The 24,443-nt window shown below is 31.5% G+C and overlaps 1 protein-coding gene across 2 annotated transcripts in view; it reads right to left on the bottom strand.

Moving 5' to 3' along the window:
- LOC111622930 overlaps positions 1–20,099 on the bottom strand; it is a 98,535-nt gene extending 78,436 nt beyond the window's left edge. For both annotated transcript variants that reach the window (XM_023365397.1, XM_023365398.1), the window contains exons 1-2: positions 19,981–20,099; positions 19,714–19,916 (exon numbers count right to left, since the gene is read on the bottom strand). In XM_023365397.1, coding sequence (XP_023221165.1) covers positions 19,714–19,872 — 159 coding nt within the window. In that variant the 5' untranslated portion in view covers positions 19,873–19,916; positions 19,981–20,099. The remainder of the gene's footprint in view (positions 1–19,713; positions 19,917–19,980) is intronic.
- Between the last annotated feature and the right edge of the window lie 4,344 nt (positions 20,100–24,443).

Genomic DNA, 24,443 nt, shown 5'->3' with positions numbered 1-24,443 from the left:
TAAATTTTGCATTTTTGAATGTCAAAAAAGTCTTAATTACTGCCTATGCTAAAAATAAAAATAATCATTCATGACATCAACTTCAATTTTACTTTTATAAATCAGCATATTATATCAAGTTTATAATTATATATTGTGAGACTCAGCGGTGTTTATTAACCTACAGCCTGACCTAAACTGTTAACAATACTATTTTATTGATTAAGTATCAAATTTCACACCTGGGAGTTAATCACTCAGCAAGTTCTCAGTTGCGAAAAGATGCTTTCACATAACCTTCCGACCTATTATCACAAAGTTGTCAAATGAATATAGCTACAAACAGATTTTCGTCACAATCACAGCCGTTCCTCTAACAGAAGTCGTCAGCTCCCAACCGGACTTATTACGTGCCTCCTATTCGGATTAACTTTATCACCAACCATACTTTTTAAGTGCCTAATATAACGTTGGACTAATGATAACTTGGACTAACGTCGCTGCCAGAACCAGAACTTGGATTATTAATCTCAAGAACCTTATTATCAACTATTCAAGAATCAACCAAACTCCAGATATTTATCGCCACGCAAACTATTGTAAGCTCTCTCTCTCTCTCGAGAACGGTCATTTAAACCTTACAATCAAACTATCGACATATTGTGAGATATGTATTTCCTAGCATTACCTATTAAACGGTTGTTATGTTAATCTAGTCTCTGAAGGAATCACTTCCGGTGTGCTGTCTCTCACTCCCTCCAGCCAGAATCTGATCGCTCCGTTACACGACCGCTCACAAGTGACCTAGTTAAGTTTCCGTGTCAACAGAGACGCAATGGTGTCATCCTGACAAGGCATCAAGCAGGTACCGACCCTCTGGTCACAATATGATATCCTATGATGATGACGTAATTAAAGTGTTCTTTTAATTGAGCTGCAATTTGAAAAATTGCAGCTCTATTAAGACCTCTAAATTCCAACTTTTGTCCGTCAGTCTTTCCTTAATCTTGAGAATGCAGTTACATAGATGGAAACCTTAGGGGCAGGAGACCCCGATTAACTATATATGAACTTCCAATGCAAACTGGAATTCTGTTATTTCAATTCAAAACTTTTCCCATGAAAGCAGTTAATAAATGAGTGCAGTGGCGTTCCGTCATTAGAAGCGATGGAAGCACCGCTTCTAATATGTATTTATTTTTTACAAAATACAAATATAAAAGAAGCGGTGGAAGCACCGCTTCCCTTGTATTTTATAAAAAATAAATACATATTAATTTTAATATGAAAATAATCGCACAATATTTTATTATAACCGCATTATATATCTTATTACAAATTTCTATACTACACGTGGAAAAAAAATAAGATTGCTATTGTATATTCGAATATTAGTGGCGGAGTGGAATCTCTGTATTGTCAGATTCCAAAAAGCCAGATTTGCGCACGTGCTTTACAGAGCACCAACCTCACCCGGTGGAAGCCTACGACCTTGGGTTGATGCTACACATATAATGCTTCCAATTCTATCCGGGACTGGGCTGTTAGCCACCCGCCCGCTAGATATTTGGCCGATTACGTGAATAACGAGTAGATTTATAACTTAACCCAACCAATAAGAATTTACTGGTATGTTTTTACGATAGTTCAGTATAGTTGACAGGAGTTAAAAAAATCCATTAAAATATTTGATATATTTATTCCGCTCTCCAATTTTATATTACTCACAGATTTCAATGTTAAACCAGTGATATTACGATTTTGTATAACCCATCCTTAAGGGGATGTAGAAAAAAACGTGTATAATTCTTGTATAATGTTAAAAAATTAACCGTTACTTTTGTAGCATCATTTACAACTAAATTTAACGAATGAGAGAGATGCACGAGGTACAGAAAAAGCTCTAGAATTTATTTTCCTTAAATTTACGATTTATGTATCCGTTTGTCATAAAAATTTGTCGTTCCACTTTTTCCTGAGACTACAAATATTCGAGTACAAAGTAACTGGTTTCGACTTATTTCTACTTAAGAAGTAGTTAAATAATTAAGCGATTAGGGAATTGGGAACACAAAACCCCGATGAAAGAGCCGAAATTTTACTTAAGCCTAACCGAACCAATCTCTAGCCAAGTACAGTGGGAGTGATTTCTTCGAAATATTAGATGTAATAAAGACAGATATTTTTCCAGTTCAACGAGAGTGACCGAAAAGTTGTAAATTTTGGAAATTTCCGTGGACAACACCTGGTCCTAAAACGAATTAGTTAGAAAACAAACGACGAACAATCTATTAAGTTTAACATATTTAGACTTTTACAGCTATTGTGAGAAACGTTTAAAATTTACAAGAACCCTGTCGTGTCTTTTGACATTTGACATTGACTGGTATCGGCACCCTCGGGATTTGGCAGCCTGCATGCATGTACACACCACACACCTAGCAGGACCGGTCTCTGATTCCACTCGTAGGGAGCTATTTGACTAAGTGGCTAACATTTAAAGAGTAAAGAATATTTTATGTTGCTTCTATGTACGTTTCATTACAAAGCTATATTTAATTATAATTTTCTTTAAAAGTATATTCATACAATTGAAGAATGTTTTGTACCAGGTATGTATATTCACCATACATTTTATTTCACTGAGTAAGTTTTTATAATTTTATTTTTAATTTTAGCCCTTATATCGTGGCTAGCGATTCGGAATGTAATTGCGATATTGAAAATTTATTTTAAAAAAGTTTTGGCTCGAGATCATATAATGAAAAAGAAAACATTATTAAAAGAGAAAGGCCAATGCCTAAGTTAAATATAAACACTTCAATAAAAAAATTTGTTCGACATTTTCACGATAAAATGTCTGTGTAAATGCATAAAAATGCAAAAATTGTTTTGTTGGCTTGCCTACTATTTTCAAATGAAATTAGTGTGTGGAATAAGAATGGCTTTGACAATTTAGCTGGCAAAAGACATGAAAAATCGTCGATTCTTTCGTATTTGAAGCAATTTCCCAAGAAATCTGAAGCAATTTTGAAGAATCCCCCAGGGATCAACTCTGACCTGCAAGGGGTTCATGTCAGTGAAAAAAAAAAATTGGAGTTGCATGAGATGTAAATGGGGGTCCAGGAGAGGGGATCCCATTTAGGCAGGCTGTCACCAAAATTTTGGCTTCCTGTAAATGTAATAATCCACCTAACACAGATAGTACCTATGTAGGTACTTATGTAATACTTTTTTATAATAGACATTTAAATTTCCCAATTATATGTATAGTTTATAAAATTGTGTAAGTTGGCTATTCGATTTGTGGTCGCAGTATGTGTAACTTGTAAAAACTTGCACATTTGATACAAGTAGCAATGTGTTGCACACATATGTGCAATAACAATGCTTGTCCAGACTTGTACCAGAGCTTTGCACATATGGTGCAGACTTGAACAAATTGTGCTTGCACAGACTTGTTTAATTCGTCAATTATAAATGTGAATGTTAGAAACAAACACTGTTCATTTGTTTTCCAAATTTTGAGAAAGAAAATTGTTAAGCAAATATTTTCAAAAATATAAATAGATAACTAGGTACTGTACATACTAGTTAAGTGAATCAATATCATCTTGTTTGGGAGTGCAGGAAAAAGTAAGTAACTTTTTTCTTATAAAATTTTCTTTTTATAGTTTCTCCGATTACTCCGATCATGACTTGAGGTAGTGCTGCTGCCAGGCCTGTTTTTACCCAGACAAGCTGGTTTTTAAATTTGTGGTCCACATTAATTATTAATTTGTCCAATTTTTGTAGAAATTGTGATGAAATAAAATAAATTTATAAAAATATTTGAGAGTATTTTATTTTAATGGTTAAAGACTAACTTTACACCCCTCACCCAAATTTATCCCCATTTTATCATTAGGCTAAGAGTGACAAAAAATGTACTTTTAAAATTCTAACTTGCAAATATTAGGTTTGTTCCAACACAAGTCCCTAACTGATTTAAAACTGGCATGCATATTGTTTAGTTCTTGGCTGTAAAATGACATTGCGCATACCTCGTATTTATACAGTAATACCTCGACTTACGCGAACCCGGAGTTACGCGATTTTCAAATCTCGTCGATTCGTCTTTTGTTTGATCTCCACGCAACTCTTGATTACTCACTCCCCCCACACTATTGTTCAGCTTACATGTTCAGACATGTCTCGCGGAATCGACACATAGTTACAATTTATTTTGTGTTATTTATTTCTGTGTTTGTTATATCTATGGAGACTTGAGAGACTTTATGTGTAGCTGTGAACGAATCAAAAGACAAGATAAGATTAACAAGAACATTTATTAGCTTACATACATCCAACTTGGATTTTACACAAATTGTGAAATTATACCCCAACTTACAGTTCCACCTATCGCATAAGTTCGGGGTATTACTGTATTATATATTATATCAGATACAATGTATCTTTTGTAACTTATTATTATTAATGTTGGTATGTGTTACTATTTATTATTCTTACTTTTATATATTATCTTTGCAATTAATATCAACATTGGATTGTTATTAATTATTTTTGTTGTGATATTGTGTTATTGTGATTATTTTATTACTTTAATAATATATCATGTACGGTACATATTTACCTTCTAATTAAAAAAAATATTTATTTTCTACTCACAATAAAAAACCTAATTTTTTTATTTCTAAGTATAACACCTTAATTTTAAAATGTCCAGGTCAGCAATTTTCAAAAGGTGGCAACACTGACTTGAGGTAACGGTCGTTCAATATTCAAGTCAATTACAACTAGGTATACGCATATTCATTAATGGTTTTCTTCCTATCTTCAAAGACAAGGTTCTATGTGGTAGTGGCCAGCAAACCACATAGTTACATGGGTTGAGAGGAATATGTACAGTACATGATTCCTCTCTATCAAACCTATACAAAAGATCTCTGAAGATTAAAATAAGGTTTTACATTGGGAATCAAATTTGATTGCTATGTCTTATCATATTTAAATATCTATGAATAAAAATTAAGCTAAATGCTACTAAAGATGGCTAAATGTAAAAAAATGTAGGCAGTACAGCATTGATTATTTGAAGCTTGGGTTCATTCCATCATTGTTGGACAAACACCTGCCCACATGCCTTTTATGCAACAAAGTATTAAGCAATGATGCTATGAAACCATCCAAGCTGGAAGATCATCTGAGAAGTGTGACCCTGATAAAACAGGTAAAGATTTGGAATACTTTCAAACATTGAAAGAAAAACTTCAAAATAGACCCATGGTGGACAGTATGTTGACTTTGATGTCAAAAAGAGACGATGATAGTTTGCGGGCATCTTACAAAATATCACTACTCATAGCAAATCAGGAAAGCCACAAAGTATCAGGGAACAGCTAACTTTGAGTGTGTTTACTTCTGAGCTAATAGTGCTACTTCAGAACACCAGAAGTGGAGTCATTAGCATGTGTATTCGTGCTTACATGTCCAGTTTGAAAGTAAATGCGAACGCTAACAAGAAATATGGCGGTTTCCTGCAAATAATATTGTCAAAGCTGCTATTTTAAATGTTACGTTACAGATATAACTACTTGATTCCAAATCGGACGAGGATGATTTTATTGTGGATATAATTGTAGAAAAATGAAAAAAGAGAAAAGTAAGGTAAAATAAAAAAGGTAGAGTCTCTTCAATAAAAGTTTCTACTTTTTTATAAGCCAACCGATTTTAAACAACCTTAGACTTACAAGAGAAAGTTTTGAAATTCTCCTCTAAAAAATAAGCCCAATTATAGACACCGAAAAATTACTTCCTCTGGAAGACGATCTGTGTCTCCTCAAAAGCAGCTTTTACGCTGTCTATGGACATTGGCAAATCAAGAATCATTCAGATTTGTTTATACAAAGTAATATATGAAATTAGATGCAGTTTATAAGAGAATAGTAGATTATACATACATATAATACATACTTAAAGCAATTGTTTTACCCAGTGAATGGATGTGACATTGTTTTGTTGTGGTGTAACTAAATTGAGTTCAAAATTAACAAATAACTGATATTAAATACAAAACACTTTTTCTTTCTTTCTTTCCTCTAAGGGTATTGGCAATCGTTTTAATATGTTTAGACGGACTGCGTGGAATATTTTAAATAAAGTTGTTAATTCTTTCTTACAAGTTAGTGTTAAATGAAAATGAAAAATAATCTCTTGGCCATCACACAGCAGGATGATGTAAGAATAATGGAATTTTTTTATATCCAATCTGGTTTTCCTGGAATTAGAGGCTCTATTGATGAAAAGCATCTGGCTATTAAGACATCAACTGAAGAAGCAGTAGCCTATTTCAATAGAAATAATTATTACTCTGTCATCATATAAGTTTAGTTTGTAATGAAAGAATGGTATTCAAATGATACAATTTCTTGAGACGTCATTTCCCATATGTAAGTGAAAATTCATTCAAGTATACAAACTTATGTAAATTTGAATTATTATTAATGCTGTTCATTTCTTTACGATTTATTTAATGCTCTGAACATAACATTTCTGAAGATTCCAAATGAGTATTAGGTAAACCTCACTTTTAATCATAAACAATGAATCGAACTTAACTTTTTTCACATTAATTAACTCTGTTTATGAAAAAAGTCATCTAAAGCTATTGAACCTTACAATGAAAAAAAATCATTGTAAACATTTTACATAACAAATAATTGAAATTTACCAATAAAAATACTTTCTGCTGTTTATTTTTTGAAAACTAATTCCATTTTTAGTACTTTGTACAGAAAGTAATTTTTTCATGAGAGCAGCCATATTGAATTAGCGCAAAGCTCGACAACGAACTAGCTAGCACTCCGAGCTTACCAATTTCGCTAAACATGACGTCACATAGCTCTAAAGTAAACGCCAATGAGCGTGGCACTTGGACGAAAGTATACAGGCTAAGCATGCTGATAGTAAAATTAGCTCAGAAGTAAACGCACCCTTTGACAGCCATTGAAGAGGTTTTAAAAACTGTTCTACACAAACCTGCATATGATATACTCAAAAGAACTCCTTTGAGCAACAACACAGTTCAAAGATGTATCGATAAAATGAGTTATGATGTTGAAAGCTTGTGCAATTATCTTCAAATGATCCATTTCTCCATACAACTAGATGAGTCAACTTTACCTGGTAATGAAGCACTACTATTGGCATATGTTTATTTTGTTATGAACTAAGAAAGCCATGAAGAACTGCTCTTCAGAAGGACTTTAACAAGATACTAAAGGTGAATCAATATTTAATGTTTTGAGAGATTTTTTCATGGAAAAAGCAATCCCTTTATCAAATATAATACCAGCGGCAGCAGATGGAGCCCCTGCCATGTTTGGGCACTATTGTGGTTTTATAAGCCATTCAAAACAAAATGTACCCAGGGTGTTTGCAATTCACTGCATCATCCATCGACAATATTTAGTTGCAAAAAATCTTAAAGGCAGATTGCATCAATCTCTTCAAATCGTCATAAATGTAGTAAACAAAATTCAGAGCAATGCAATGAATACTAAGTTATTTGCACAGTTGTGTGAAGAAAACGATGAGAACTTTCATCCATTACTCCTTCACAATGAAGTACGCTGGCTGTCAAAAGGTTTATGTTTGACAAGATTTTTTTTTCACTTTTTGATACTGTTTTATAGTTTTTGGATGCTGAAGATCCCATTTTAAAAGAAAAATTAAACAAATGGAAACCAGACATTACTTATTTAACAGACTTGTTTGCTAAATTTAATGAGATTAACATTCAGTTAGAAGGTGCAGTCTAAATTTGATAAAAACCAAGTCCATCATTGCAGCTTTTCTTGCCAGAATGAAACTAATGAAGCAAAACATTGGACGGTGTGAATTTTCTCAGTTTCCCAATTTGGCGCAGACAAACTGCCAGGATGATGATGTTTCAGTCTACGTTCAACATTTAAATGTCCTTCACACAGACTTTGAAACTAGGTTTAAACTGCTGGAGGAACAATAGTTAATTTGCTTTATCAAAAATTCTTATTAACAATTTTTATGGTCAAGGTCATATAATTTAGGCAGTTAAGGCTTAGGCTAATAGGTGATTGAAATCTCTGAATTAAATTTTGAATTAATTTACTAAATAAAATTAAATTTATTCACAAAGACAAATTAATGTTCTAAATCATTTTCAAATCAAACAAAATGAGAAGATGGTATTTGCCATTTAAGTATGGAGCAGTATAACATAGTTGTTAAAAACAAAACAAAACAAAAAGAAATCCATGTTTTTTTCTGGTGAAGATTGCTTGAAAATGTAGAAAATATTTTTTCATTCTTTAAAGAGTAAAAAAGGAAGCCAAATTTGATGCAAAGTAGCCAAACCTGGCATTACTGTGTGCACCCCCAATATGCAAACTAGTACCTGTTTGCTTGGGACCGCATCTATTTAAAGGGGTGGACATCCTTAAACTTTAACCCCTATTTTCTGAATACAGTAGAATGGTCTGCTAAAATCATATGTTTGAATTGTTCTACAATTGGAGGTCAAACCTATCTTTGCTTACTAAAAGAAGAATACACAGTGGGTGATCAGTTAACGAACATAATCTGTTCCAAGACTTCGTTTGCTATCTGAATTGTTCATTAACCAATTATCAATTTACTGTAAGTTTTTATGGGAATTTGATTAATTTATTCTGGAAACTCCAAAAAATAAAAAATATATACTTTCTTACTACATTTATTTATATGTAATAATAAAAATACATATATACACAGTCTTGCACTTTTATTAGTCATGTTTTTTGCATTTGTGGGGGTTAAAGAATCTGTCTAATGTCAATTGCTTTCCTCTCTTCTTCAAGATTTTTAAGAAGTAATTAATAGCATTGTAATTGTAGAGATCCCCAAGCTTATTAACCTCATCATGGTTTGGATGCCATTCTAAGACCATTGTTCTGACATCCTCCCACTTCTTCAAAAGAAGTTTAATAGCAGATATCAGCATTAATCCTCTTTTTCAGAAGAAAACATATCTCGCCGAGTTTCCTGGTGTTCTTCATTCAAGACTTCTTGGCATTCTTCTGTCATCAGATCTGTTTCAGGTTTCATTATGAGCTCTTCAATGTTCTTTATTTTTCAGATGTGATTTTTGTTACTCCTTTAGCTGCTTAAGTCTTCTTGATAATACAGTATCTTTCTTAAATAAGATTGAACTGGGGCCTACTGTAGATCTGTTCACGCCATACTGCCTAGCAACAACAGACATCTGTCCACTCTCTACCTGTGATATTATACTCTCACCTTTTGAAAATAAAAAACCAACGCAAAACTCAATGAGTGCTCGCCCAACAGTCTTGCAAATACTATAAAAGAATTGCTTATGTCAGAAAAACAGAAGGCTGGAATTACAAGGGAGAGTTTCAAAGTTTAGAGGAATATTATCCGATCAGTATATACCAGGTTGAGTGTTGTTGTTGATGTCTCCTGCACTCCAAAAAGTTTTGAATTGTTGCCCAAAGACAAGGAAAGACCAATCAGTGTTCATTATTTTACATTGCTTCTTCTTGTGTTTGTTCTGTGAGGTGTTTGTTATCTGATTTGTTCGTTAACTGATCACCATTGTATATTCTACTCAAAATGGAACATTTATTACAATACCACTTTTTATTGTTCACGTTGAAATGTAGAAAGTATCATTATTGAAAATAGGGTTATTTCTTGGGTTGTGAAAATAATTTACAGTTGGGTTTAATGAATTCTGGTAAAATTGTTGTTCAACTTATTGGACAAAAATTAACATTGTGATAACAGCATTTTACCAGGGCAACAGCAAAATTCACTTGTCTTTGTTTATTGTCTTTATATGTTGCTTGTGTACTAAACTGAAAAATTCTTTCTTGAATAAAAGTCTTACAAATAATTATTACAATATTACTTTGTCTCAATTTGATAGGAAATTGCTTGGCTTGAGATCAACATACATCTTTAATGTTTTCAAATGCTATAGTATAATGATTTGCTAGACGTATAGAAAAATATTTTTATCGTATCTTTTATATCTTAACACTTGATTGTTTACTATTTTTATTAATGCCTGTTGTATTTAAATTTAAAACAGTTCAAACAGTCAAATTTAATAATTATTTTGCTGTATAACTGAGGAACAGTTATTAAAAATAAAATCTTTTTGATGAGGTTTATGATTAAAAATATGTTTTCACAATTTTCAAGAATGATCTGTAATAAATATTAAGAATAAATTTTATAAATTTTTATTTATATGCTAAGTTTTTAAATAAATATTTTATACTATACAATTAAAGTTTTTTGTTTTCATTATTATTTTCCAGCTTTCATGTCTCAATGTAAGCTCAAGAATTTTCAAAGCAATAAATAAGAAAAGCAAATAAATGTTTCCTTATTGATAAGCCTATCCTACAATGCATTTTAGAACCAAAACATGTAATGTCTAGATAGATTTACTGAGCATAAAAAAATCTAGAGCAATTATAAATGATTTTTCAAACATGATGATGTCTTTCTTAAAAACTAAACATAAGATATTCATTTGTGAACCTCAAAAAGTTTTATCAAAAGTACTCATACCTAGTCCAATTCTGTCATTCAGATGTATGTTAAGAAACAATAGATGCCCAGCATATTTTTAAATATCTTATCTTAAGTCATACACCGTGCAACATATATTTTTGGTAAATTGGCAAATGCTGGTGTGATTCTTCGATCCAATTGAATTATGGCAATGGTAGACAATGTTTATAATAATGTTCATTGTCTTTAGTTAAACCACATAGGAAAAAGTCCATGGGGATTAGATTGGGCAAGTAAAAAAGCCCAATTATTAGTCTCCCCTTTGCTTGATCTAGCTTCCTGGAAATGTTTCATCAAGAAATGCTATCAAATTTTGATTGAGGTGGTGCTCCATCCTGAAATAAGTAGGCATCATGCCTGTCTTGTGATGATGTTTTTCAGAGCAGAAGAATGGTTCAAAAAGCTTGTCATGTGTCACAGAACACATTCATTTTCTAATAAAAATTTTTGAGTTTCTCTATTTTGAGATCAAAAAATGATGATTATTTTACATTCTATAGTTTTTAAGCAATACATCATCCTAATCCAATGGTTCCCAATTAGTGGTACGCGTACCCCTGGGGGTACGCGAAATTGTATAAAGGGGTACGCGCATCAATCTAAAATCTGTCAATTTAAAATTTAAATGAATAAGATGAAGCAATCAAAAAAATAATGGGTGGACCATCAACAATTAGGCAATTTACAACACAATGTCGAATGAACAAATTCGTTTATAACTAAAAATATTCTCGAAATTTCATCAAAAAAATGCATTTGTGACAATACCTAAATAAAATACTAAAACAAGAAACAAAAATTGTACAATTAACACAATTTGTGTTAATTGTACAATTATCATTATTATCATGTCAGCAAAGTAACGATAAAATATTTACTACCGTTTTGCACAACATACCTCTGCGAGAGCGGATTTTCGGCCACATGAAAACTAAACATCATCACAGACTTCAACTCGAAGATGACTCGAGACTGAGGCTGACCAAACAGCAACCAGAATTTACAAAGTTGTGCAAAGAAAATCATGCACATTTGTCATATTAAAATTAAATAACTTTATGTTATTTTCATTATTATTAGAATAGTATTTTAAAGGTAATAAATGTAAAAAAAACTTATTTTATTTATCACTAGCTGTCTAACCACNTGTGCAAAGAAAATCATGCACATTTGTCATATTAAAATTAAATAACTTTATGTTATTTTCATTATTATTAGAATAGTATTTTAAAGGTAATAAATGTAAAAAAAACTTATTTTATTTATCACTAGCTGTCTAACCACAGCTTTGCCCGTATTATATCAAATTTTCTCGTGCGAGTAAGATATTTTCTCACAGTAAAATGTAGCCTATGTTCATCTCCAACATGTAAGCTATCTCTGTGCCAATTTTTATTAAAACTTGTTCAGCGGTTTAGACGTGAAAAGGTAACAGATAGGCAAACAGAATTACCTTCGAATTTATATTAGTATGGATTAATATGAATTTATGCTATAAGGGGTACGCGAGTTTGAGCTCTTTCTTGAAGTGGTACACAGGAAAAACTAATTGGGAACCACTGTCCTAATCAGAAAGATCATTTGTAATCATCCTGAATACAACAACAATTTTATCTGAATTTTGAGCTGAATAGAATCTAAATTACAAAAGTTGCTTCTAGCCCTTGATATAATTATATTAATTAAATTATCCACAACCGTGAGGCAGATAATAGTGAGGGCTTATCAGACGAATGATGGGCACAAATGCTCAGGGATCAAAGTGAAAACAATTTAATAAACTCAAAAAATTACTACATAAGTGTGAAAATGAAAACCCAAAATGCATTTCGGATTATTTTCCCAATAGAAAATAGTCCCTCATCAGTTGGTATTAGTTAAAGGTAATGCTATAATAGAATTATACAAGTTAATGGTCAACTTAAAAACTAAGCCTAAAGTTATACAATATAAAAATTGAAGATATCATTGTAACAGTATGAGTAGTAAGCATCATTAGTAGGTATTATCTAAAGTAAATGGTATATTAAAAATTATACAAAGTAAAGGTAAAATTAAAACTATGCCTAAAACTATACAATATAAAGGTGAAGATACCATTATAACAGTATGAGCAGTATGCAATATCAGTGTAGATAGGTGTAATAAATCTTCATGACTTTGCATGGTGGAGTGACATACAGGGTGCTGATACAAAACAGTTATAAGTTAGACAATTATTAGTTAACACTAATGGACTAAAGTTATACAGACAGGTAATGTACTGTACATACCAAAAAACAGTAAGACGACAGAGTAGCAGGTGCCAGCTTACAATAAGGTGCTGGGAGTGGTAGTGAGGGAGGTGTGTGTCAGTCCACATCTGGTGTACAAGTGGTGACAACATATGATACAATTACAAGTTCCCAACAGTTTTTAACAATACATATAGTCGTAACATCACAAAGATATTTAGTTTTTAAAAGATATAATTATACCATCTTTCATCAATTTTAACACCTAAGTTATCATTAATTCTATTAACATTATCAATTTTTAAAATCTCTATGTGCTCACAATACTTATGTTTATAAGTGTTAGTTTCAAATTTTATTGCTTTTATTGTACTTTTATCAATTTCACAACCATATAGATTGCAGTGTTTGGCAACTGCAGAGTATTCAGAATTGTATTTGATGGCATTTATGTGTTCTTTTATATGAACATTGAGACATCTTTTTGTTTCACCTACATAGGTCATAGGGTTATTACAGCTATAATTAAACCTGTATATCACATTGCTTTTTTTAAGGATATTAACCATATTGTTTGGGTGGTTTGGTTGGATATATTTTTGGGTTTTATTACAAAGGTCAGGGACTAAATTGATGTTGACACTGTTTAAGACCATTTTAATTTTCTCAAACATATTTTTGACATATGTAAGTTTAAAGAACTTTTTAGTATCATTGTTGTTAACGGGATTAACGGTATGGGCATTGTTGTTATTATTATTACACTTAAATTGTTTTAGCCATTTGTCTAGGAGTACTTTTGGGTAATTATTTAGTAAGAAGGTCTGAACGATGGTCCATGATCTCAACTTTGATCCCTGAGCATTTGTGCCCATCATTGGTCTGATAAGCCCTCACTATTATCTGCCTCACTGTTGTGGATAATTTAATTAATAGCATCTAAATTGTTTAATAGACAAATAGATTTGACTGATTTTTTTAGTTTTATTTTCAACATTTTTACAACAAATGCAAAATGTGAAGATGTAATTTTTACTTAAAACAGTAATATTAGTAAAAACCTTCCACTATAAACATAACTTGGACAATTAATTATCAAATAGATATTATTTTGAGATTATTTTATTATCTAATAACACATGCCTTGCTATTAATTTTAATGTCAAATACCAGTTGACCCCCCTATAACACTGTTGATAATTCCGTTTTATATGAATTCCATGTTGTATGAGTCACTTAGATTTTACAAATACGTGAGCCATTCACAGCTCGGCACATGTATTTGTAAAATCTAAGTGACTCGTACAACATGGAATTCATATAAAACAGAATTATCAACAGTGTTATAGGGGGTTTACTGTATTACAGTCACATAACTATCCATAAATGCATCTCAGTATGATACCAGGTTATACAATTTTAAAATATATAAGGACATCTAAATTGTATCCTTGATACCTAATTTTCCAACATATTCCCATTTTTTTTATCTGAAAACTTTTATTTTGTATTTTTACATGTTTCTAAAATGTTGAAATTACTTTGGTTTTTTCCATACACAATTTTTTTAATTTGCCAAATCTTTCATTCTCATTCACAACAGTTAATTTTTAGTTTCCATGATCATAATCCATTTCTTTTTAAAGTTCTTTTTAAGTTTGTCATCATAACTTACAAAATAAAATTAACAACAACAGGATATACACTGTTAGATAGATATTGTTTGAAACAATCAAAATCACATTTCCAGTTTATAAATAATTTTACTAAATAATACTTATAAATGGTATTTACTACAGGTAGACATGATATATAACTATAATGCTTACTTATGTTAATTTTAGATAATTATATATGTCTAGAGGATCTTCTACCTCAAGTCCAGAAGATGCAAGTATATATATATAAAGTAAAAGTTGTGGATTTGAATTCTGATCTAAACAATGTTTTATCAGATATTAAAATTTAAATAAAGTTCATTAATCATTAATGTTCTCAACAGATGATAACATTTGTACCTATGATTCAAATTATTTAATTATTAAACAAGTAAAACGGCAAAACCGTGTTTGGGACAAGACTATGTCTCGGAGACTCACTACTAAGCAGAATCACTTTGGCACTCAAGGTGAGTCTCATTCTCATTCTCCAATCTTCATTGGTATCACTGCTTTTGGGTGCTATCATTCAAACTTTGCCAGCCACGATACATTTTTGATGAAATTAACCCATCCAATTTCGAAATTTCTCTTTGTTGCGTGTCACCCTGGGTTGAATTTTTGTCCATGCAAAATAAAAATTTCCTGTTTTTGAAAAAAATAATTGTGGCTATTGTATCATCCAAAATTATTTTTTTATTTTGCGCAAACAATATACAGTTTAACCCAATTATAACCTCATCAGATGTAAAGACAACCTAATATAATGTCAAATTTTTATTGGTCCCACAATTTTACTATACTAGATAATGTTAAAAAAAACCCACTTGTAATGACATAAAACCATTTTAATGGCATATCTGAAGCACTCCCAAATTTACAAAATTAGATTACAAATTTTATTTAACATAGAAGAAACTGTGTGTTCAGTCCTAAGGTCAGAGTTCACTTTTTAGAATGACTGTGGGTTGTACTCTCCCCACCTGACTTTGGTGGGGTGAGGTGCCTGTTTTACCTGTTAGTAGAAGAGGATCGCCATTTTGTATTTTATTTTGACTCGGTTCTCGGTCCCCTGACTACCTACAAGTCTGGATTTTTTTATGCGCAAATGATTTCGGCACCTAATACTCTGTGCCAAATATCAACTCTCAACATGTACTCCTTCATACCTCTATGCTGGTAACATAAAACGGCAGTACGATTTTATAAACAAGACAGTCTTGTCAATAATTTAATCAGCCTAATTGTAACAATGATTTTGAATAGTACTGTATTTTGTAATAAAATCATCCTCTATTGGTTTCCAAATAAGTATAAAATTTAATTGTAAACAAAAATTATACTTAGAAAACATGGTTTATATAAATTTCAAGCCATATGGAAAATTTCATCTTGTCTTTACTAGATAAAATTTTTACTTGCTTGACCATTTAAAATAAGTAACTTAACAAATAAGAGAAAAAAGTAAAGATCATTAACAAAAAGGAGGGAAAGATAATCAAAATATCAAGTATCAACCATTTATGAAAGTTTGAGATTTGATAGCAATAATCACCGGTTTAATTGGCTATTTAAGCCAATTAAAAAAAAATGGAAAATGTAAATTGTTAATTATTGTATTGATTTTTAATTAACAATATAAACAATCACATTATGTTCTAAATTATAAACAATTTAACTGATTAAAAATATTTAAAAATAAATAAAATCACAATTATCAAGCATAATTAAATTTAAATTATAAATTTAGCCTTTAAAAATGATGGTGTTATATGGCATCATATGCTAATTTTAATAGAATAATTCAACATTTTCTTACATTATACAAATCATGATAATAAGCTTGCCAACTCACAAAGAGTTGATCCAGGATTTTGCCATTCAAGTAAAAAATTTCAGATTTCACATTTTGCTCAGACATGCAAAAACGCTGTTGCCTATTTTTTAGTCTATTTTAATATATACCTGAAAAGTTAATTGTCTTGTTGAGTAAATACAGGAGGAAAAGGTTTCAATTTGGAAGTTGGAAAATTTAAAAATTTCTTCCAAATTCCAGGAGTCTCTTGGTGAATCCTTGAGAATTTGTAACCCTAACAATAATATTAAAAAAAACAAATCCTTAACTAATGGCTTTTAATTAGGAATGTGTTTTGATTAGGTTCTTAATCTGTTCAATATTAATTAATTAATATTTCAGTCACATTATTTGCAAATAATTAATTTGAAATTAAAACAAAATTTAATAATATAAGCATCTGTTAGCCCAATTAAAGCTAAAACAATTGCCAGATTAGATTGTAATATATACCAATCAAATGCTAGTTTTAAAATTTAATACTTTTTCTATAAAAAAAATGCTAGTATTAATTAACAACTCTGCCTAATTTAATAAAATTTGATTCTTTCATTTAACTGGCACAAAGATATACAGTACTATAAATTTGTTATATTGTATTAAAAAGTTTGAATTAGCAATATTTCCATATTATATAGAATATTATTTCTATTAAAATTTACCATATAATTTTCTTATAACAGTATAATCATTGCAATTTTTAATCAAACATGAAATATTCAAAACCAGTTCTTGGATTAAACTGAACTTTTTCTTTTAATGTCTTATATAATTAATTATAACTAAAATCATATATAAATTCCTTAAATATTTTGATGAAATATAATTTCCTTAAATATTCTTTCAAACAACTAAATTTACATTTTTTTTATTATTTCCTAAAAGTTTTGAAATAATATGAAAATACAATTTATTTTATAAATCATTATTTTTGTAAATTATAAACTATTAACAAAAATAGAATTCTACCTACAGTTAATACAAAGAAACTTCTCTAATTTGTTTATATTGAGGCATTTAATTTATGTGAATGAAATATATATTAATATTATCACAAGTTGTATTATTGTTAAGCTACATATTTATTATTTCTATCCTTTTCTATCTACTATTTCTTTTCCTTTTCAATAAAACTGAATTATCTTCTCTTTGATTTATCAATCTTTAATAATGATAAGATCACATTTTTGTAGGATTTGATCTTAATGTGAGTTGCATTAAGTACAACTTCTTAATATCATATCTTGACAATTAAGATTATTATATTAGTTTCATCAAATAATATATTTTGTAAAATAATATAATCAATAAATTATTGAACATTAATTTTCACATTGATTTATTCTTAAGTGTATAAATAGATATTAATAATAAAAGTGAACAGTTAAAGCAGTGATTCCCAAACCTTTTTCATAAACTTATACCCAACATCCCTTACCCTTTTCCTGTGTGAGAAAATCTTTGAAATATTCTTAAAAAACTTTTCTATGAACTTCACACTTTGTGTCTTTACTTTGTGGAAACCATTAAATGCTTTGTTTCTTTTACCCACCACCACTTGCTTCGATTCACTCTAGATTTACTCACTGCCCACAGCGAGGCAGTAGCACCCACTTTCCAGTTAACGTTTCCATAACGTTTTGTATATTTTCTCAAAAACTTACTAGTTGATAAACTTCTGCATATCAATACAGTCTTACTAATCCTAAAAAGAAATCTATATATATAAAAATGAATGTATATCTGTCTGTCCTTCATGCATTACCACAGCGTTTATCCAATTGCCATGAAACTTTGGGAAGTTGTTTAATATACTCCCGCAAAGGTTTCTGGCATAGTACATTTATCCTATGATAGATGGCGCGAGTGTATATGAGCATCGTGAGTTTGATCGATTTCAAATTGTGAAGACCATTTCCCTCCTCCAAAAAATATTTCTATATATGAATTTGTGAACTGTTATTTATGATATTTGTAATAATTTTTGTTTAATCACTTTATTTCAACTTTTTTTTTGCTAATCATGTATTCGCTGGAACTTTGTTAAAACCTTAACTGTATCCCGAACAACAACCGAAGTTGTAGGAGGAAATTTGCCTATTTTACTGATCTAGGTATCCCCCCTTTTCCAAATTTTATTATCGACTCAAAATAATTTAAAAAGACAAATTACAATAAAACAGTTTATTATCCAACTATCAGAAATTTCACAACATGCCAAGGAAGAGAAGAAAGAGCAATTAAATAATTAAAATTGTAAAGGATTTAAAAAAATATATAAAAATGGGGAATATNATCGTCTTTAGTAAAACCTAGCATGTACCAAATTCTAATGGTAAAAGCCCGGAAAATCATCTCACTTTATAAAAATCCTTACATTTACCAACTCATGTTGGTAAATCCGAAGATTTACAAGTAAAACCTAGGATTTACCAATATACGGGCTTTTACAGTAACATAAGCACCAGACGGAAAAACAAAAAATATCGTGTATCCACAAGCACTCCAATAAATAAATAGAATTGAAACGACACTTTGAAATGTTTTCCCGATGAAAATTAATAATAATAATAATAATAAAAAAATAATAATAAATTTCAATGAAAATGATAAAATGTAAATTTAATTTTATCATAACGAGTTTGCTTGAATTTCGTTTCTTCTGAGATCGCAGCAATGCGCGACGGGTAACCTAGTATTTTATAAAATATCACCAAAATATACAACGTGATACACCGTTTATATTCAAAATGACATTATTTGTTCATTTATGAAAATAAAGTCTTTCAATTTTGAATCAATTTGAAATATGTTTTTCAAGAAAATATTAACATTAATACTATTTTATATCTTCTAATAAGCCAATTACATGTATATTTTCTTATTAAATATGCAATAACGCCTGCATATGATTGCATCACCAAATAGATCAATCTTCCTGAAAAGGTGTAAACCAGTCATAATATACAGAATCCATGTCATTGTTTAATTATAAGTAATGTTTAATTATCCATCTGAAACTACAACAGATCAAGGAAATTCTAAAGAAATTATTGATATATTAAAAGCTGATGTAATATCTAACAATAATTAATTAAATTCTGTCTGTGAAAGTTTATTTTATTTGATATATGATAATTACCATCAATTCAAGAAAATCAACAATTTTAGTAATAATTAATAAATGAATTGCAAGCAAAGAAAATATGAATAAGATATTGCAAAGAATTGTAATAAATCTGTTAGTATTTTGAAACAAAGAGAGAATGTCAGTTGGATTAAAGATGAGTGATAAATGTTTGAAAACAAATTTTCTATTAGTATTGATGGGAACAAAAAGACTGACTGTTAGAAATAAACTCACGTCATCCGACGAGCCGAAAACTTCATAAAAATGCCTCCATTTTCTTTCAATATTCCTATTCCTGTTATCTATAACAGCATTATTATCCTGTCCGTAATATTTTAATATTTCTCGTTTGTTTTTATGACTAGGTCGACCTGGAAAAATTCGGCGCGCCATTTTGATATAAACTATCCTTCAGGAGAAGAACTACAGGGCGACATCTATCAGATGGAAATTGAATTATTAGTTTAAATTTATATTGTATTATTTTGATTTTTAACTTACGAAAAATAGCTTTTTTTTCTTATGTTACGTTCTGTTTTAATATAGTATTAATGTTAATATTTATTATAGATTGTATATTATTCTGAACAAACTATAAAATACTGTTTCATTGTTATTATTCGTTATTGTATAATCAGTTGTTTTGGAAATGTATAACAATAACTAAAATACAGTGTTAAATACTACTAACAACTTATGTTTTATTTATATATGTACACATTTATATTATAGCATTTGTAGTATTTACCAAATGTTTTGTATATCTTCATCTGTACTTCTTCCATATTTCTTGTTTTGGATTTAGTTTCGGTTGCTAAAAGATACCATTTCAGTAACCGTGTTCTTACATTTTCCTTTAGAAGGGCTCACTAATGACCAAGTGAAAAAAAAAAACACTAAACATTGGTAGTTGGTCGTACCTGACCAATGGCTGGCCATGTCGAGCTTTCCGAGTTTTCTTCACTTGTCTAACGCTTAAATAAGTGTCAATTTCCCATAGAAAGTCCTTCCGGAAGGCATTTTCCTTGAAAGATCGTCCATGTGTTGTTTGTCATATCCCATTAAACTAACTTTACCTTTCAAAGCATAATTATTAACGCTTCTTTGTGCTATACCTCGTATCCAGTGCCGGCACGAGGCAAGTTTTAGGATGGAGCGAGATCCTATTATGGCGCCCCCCCAAAAAAAGGAAAAAGGAAAAAAAAATTTTTCCCTTAAAATTCCTTAACAACGAAGCCCCCCCTAGGACTTAGCGCCTGGAGCGGCTGCTCCGTTCGCCCTATGGTAGGGCCGGCTCTGCTCGTATCATTACAGAACGTAGCGGGACAGACAATAACTGTCTGTCCCTGCTACGTTCTGTCAAGAATTGTCCCACACAGTACTGTCTGTTCGTCGAAAGATGGACTCCGACGAGAGGGTGACTCCCTATAACATTTGATTGTTGTCAGCTTCAATCCATTCACATCATGCATTATTGTCGATAGTGACCCGGTTCTTTTTCAGTTTTAGTTCATTTTTATCGTCACCAGACTTCTCACCTTAACGTATAGAATTTTTTCTCACCACCATCCACCTGCACCAGGCTATCGATACTAATTCATTCTATGAGTCAGGGCTATTTTCTAGCCGGGTTTCGGCTGGAAAATAGCCCTGACTCATAGAAGGAATAAGTAGGCTGTAATTAGAGCGGCGGTACTGTGCTAAGGCGCCTATTCTCTCTGATATAATATGTCTGTCATATTACAGGAGGTTTTGGCATGGGCGTAGCGAGGGGGGAGCTTGGGTGGGCACGGCCCCTCCTAGGGAACCTGGTGTCCCCCCAGGAAATCACAGCCGAAAAAGTGTTGAGTCGATTTGTAAACACCTAAAGCTAAAATAAAAGTTTTGAATACTAAAAAAAAGGTGAACAGCTTGCTCGGTGCCCAATAATAAACAATAATTTGAAATAATTCAATTTTGTGTCAGGTTGGCCTCCACTAGGCCCCCATAACAAAACTCTGGCTACGCCCATGGGTTTTGGTCAGTAGCGTAGCGTAGTGGAGGCGGTCCGCGCCCGGGCGGCACTTTTAGGGGGGCAAAATTTCATAATAAATAATAATAATATCTTGTAAAAATTTGAACCATTTCATTTCATATTTTTGTCGCATCTACGATTCGGACCGATTGAAATGAGCACGGAATTTTTCATTACTTATTATGTGACGAAACTTAATTTTAGTCTTTTAAATTGAGATACCTAAATAAAGGAACGGCTGACACCCACGCTACGCCACTGGGAAGGGGATTCCAAAATGCATGTATTTGCTTTATTATTTTCCCAAACCTAATTAATTAGGTTTGGGAAAATAATAAATGCAAATTATTGCATAGGGCACAGGAATGGTTAGTTACGGCACTGCATCTGCAGATGTTTTACAGTTATCTTTAAATAATCTGTAAATATAACAGGGCCGGATCATCGCGTAGACAAATGAGACAAATGTCTAGGGCCCTGTTTTTAGAAGGGCCCGGTCAAACTGTCTATTTTGAAAAGATTTGTAAATAAGATAGTTTACTTTTCTGTTGGACAACAGTATATAATAAACAAATAAACAAAAATATATTGCTTTTTATATGGTTATTGTGAATTCTAAAATCTGAAGAAAATGTACGTGGGTTGTTCAAAAAGTTCCCGAACTTTTTGAATAGCGCGCCTCCAGTTTGTTATTTTTTAATCGGCTTGGAGGCGCTGTGTTCGCGGAAACTCCCCGAGTAACCTTCTTCAACCCGTTTCTTGATATCTTGTTTTGGTGATTAGCTACGGCCGTTTATGTGAAGTGGTGTTTGCAGGGTTCGGCGAAAATCCGGATCCGCGGAAATCAGCTCTTTGAAAGAACAGCGCTGTTCTGTGAAAATCTGTGTGAAACTTGGAAAATGCTTCACGGAAACTTTTCACGGTAAATGAAACAGCCTCCGCCCCAAAACAGCTCGACAAGTGCGCTCAAATGTTAAGATGATGTGGACTGTTTTTTCGATGCAAATGAGGTTGTGCATCACGAATACCTACCTACAGGCCGGACAGTAAACACGGAGTACTACCTGGTGTTATGAAACGCCTAAGAGACAAAATCAGGCGAGAACGGCCCGAACTTTGGAGGAGCGGCAAGTGGTTTTTTCACCACGACAACGCGCCGGCTCATTTGTCCTTCGGAACACGAGTTTTTGGACAAAAACAAGACTGCTGTGCTTCCCAACCCACCCTACTCACCTGACCTGGCCCCATGAGACTTTTTCCTGTTCTCCAACAAACTAAAAAACCAGAGGCGGACTAAGGCTAAAGCGGGCCCTAGGCAACATTGTAATTCCGGGCCTATTTTTAAAATTAAAAAATTAAAAACCTAATTTCCGGGCCCCAAAAATTACGGGCCCTAGGCACGTGCCTAGGTTGCCTAGGCCTTAGTCCGCCCCTGTAAAAAACACATATTATCATAAAATTAAAATTGTCAGTGGCGCCATCTGTTATGAGATTATTTTTTAAAATAACTTTTATAATATTAGTTATTATAAAATGGCAAATAACTTAAATTTGAGAGTAGATTTGAATTTTATAAAATAATAATAATAATAAATTCTTATTATTNAATTGGAAGACATATATATATAATATATATATATAAGAATGTGTTTATTTGTTTGTTCGTCATACATTTCTAGGCCATGTGACCAATACCTTAGATAATGTCGTACCTGCCACCCCAAAATATCTATTGGATTTCTGTAAATAAATTAATTTCTTTCTACATTCTATTTGCTGATTTACGCATAGTGTCATCTATTGACAAAATCTTTAACAAAATAATAAACTAAATATAATTCTTATAAAAAGATATAATTTGAAAAAATATATATTATATTCACTTAATTACTGCGACAATAATATAACATGAAATAGAGGCGCTATATAATTACTGCGACAAGTAGCATATAGCATTTGCCGGCGTGCAATCGAAAGTGTTACCCTGTGAAAAATCTCTAAGTACTGTATTTGATTTTTCACATCTAACAACTCGGGTTTTCTCATTTCTGAACGGTACTTTCTTAATTCTAATAAGCGTCCTTCAGTAGCCGAATGCATAAAACCACCGAACTCTGGCAGTGGATTAGGGCATGGTCAATGGGCTGGCCACGTGGAGTTTGACGGAATTTTTTCACCTAAATAGGGTTTAGCTTCTCATAAAAGTTTTCCTCGAATGCATCCCCTCGGCAGATCGCTCACGTGTCGCGTTGCAGTAACGAAATAAACCAAACTAGTTCTAACGAGAAATTATTTATTGTGACTGTCACAATGTCGGGCTGAAACTTTTCGTCGCAACGTTCTCAATTCTTTTAGCGATTTCTTGCCTCTATACATCACACTTTTCCTGTTAGCAGCAGAGTCGTGCCGGTTATCTATCTAACTGTTTTCAGGGGAAAATTTTGAATTGAAGTAACACGATTTTCGGTATAAATCGAAAGTTCATATATAGTTATTCTGGTTTTCTTGCTCTTATGCTTTCCATATATCGTCTTGATTTTCATTTATCTAATTCCGTTGTCGAGAAGGACGGAGACGGACGGACGACAGTGAGAATTTATAGGTCTACAACTTTTTCAAATTGCTGCCTAATTACTATACTACTAATGACGATTTTACCCGTTATTTGCATTTACAGTTTTTTTTTTATAATTTATAAAGTATATTATTAACCTCAAAAGTAAGCTTTTTGTCATTTTATAATAGTTAAAGATATAAAAAGTTTTTAAAATAAAATATCATAACAGATGACCACCAAATGCTGCCGGAAAATTTAAGCAACTCGTTGCTGGATTTTTTTGTAATAGTATTAAAAACGAAAACCGGTATTTCTTAATGTCCGTTTTGCCATGACTCAGCTAAAAGCTAAGTTTATTTTACAGATAAAAATACGCACATAACTTTAAATTTT

This window comes from Centruroides sculpturatus, unplaced genomic scaffold, assembly GCF_000671375.1.
Source record: "Centruroides sculpturatus isolate CEXI.00-Female unplaced genomic scaffold, Cexi_2.0 scaffold282, whole genome shotgun sequence".
NCBI lineage: Eukaryota > Metazoa > Arthropoda > Arachnida > Scorpiones > Buthidae > Centruroides > Centruroides sculpturatus.
Note: the sequence above shows the minus strand (reverse complement) of the source record. Positions and strands in the feature narration are given on the sequence as shown.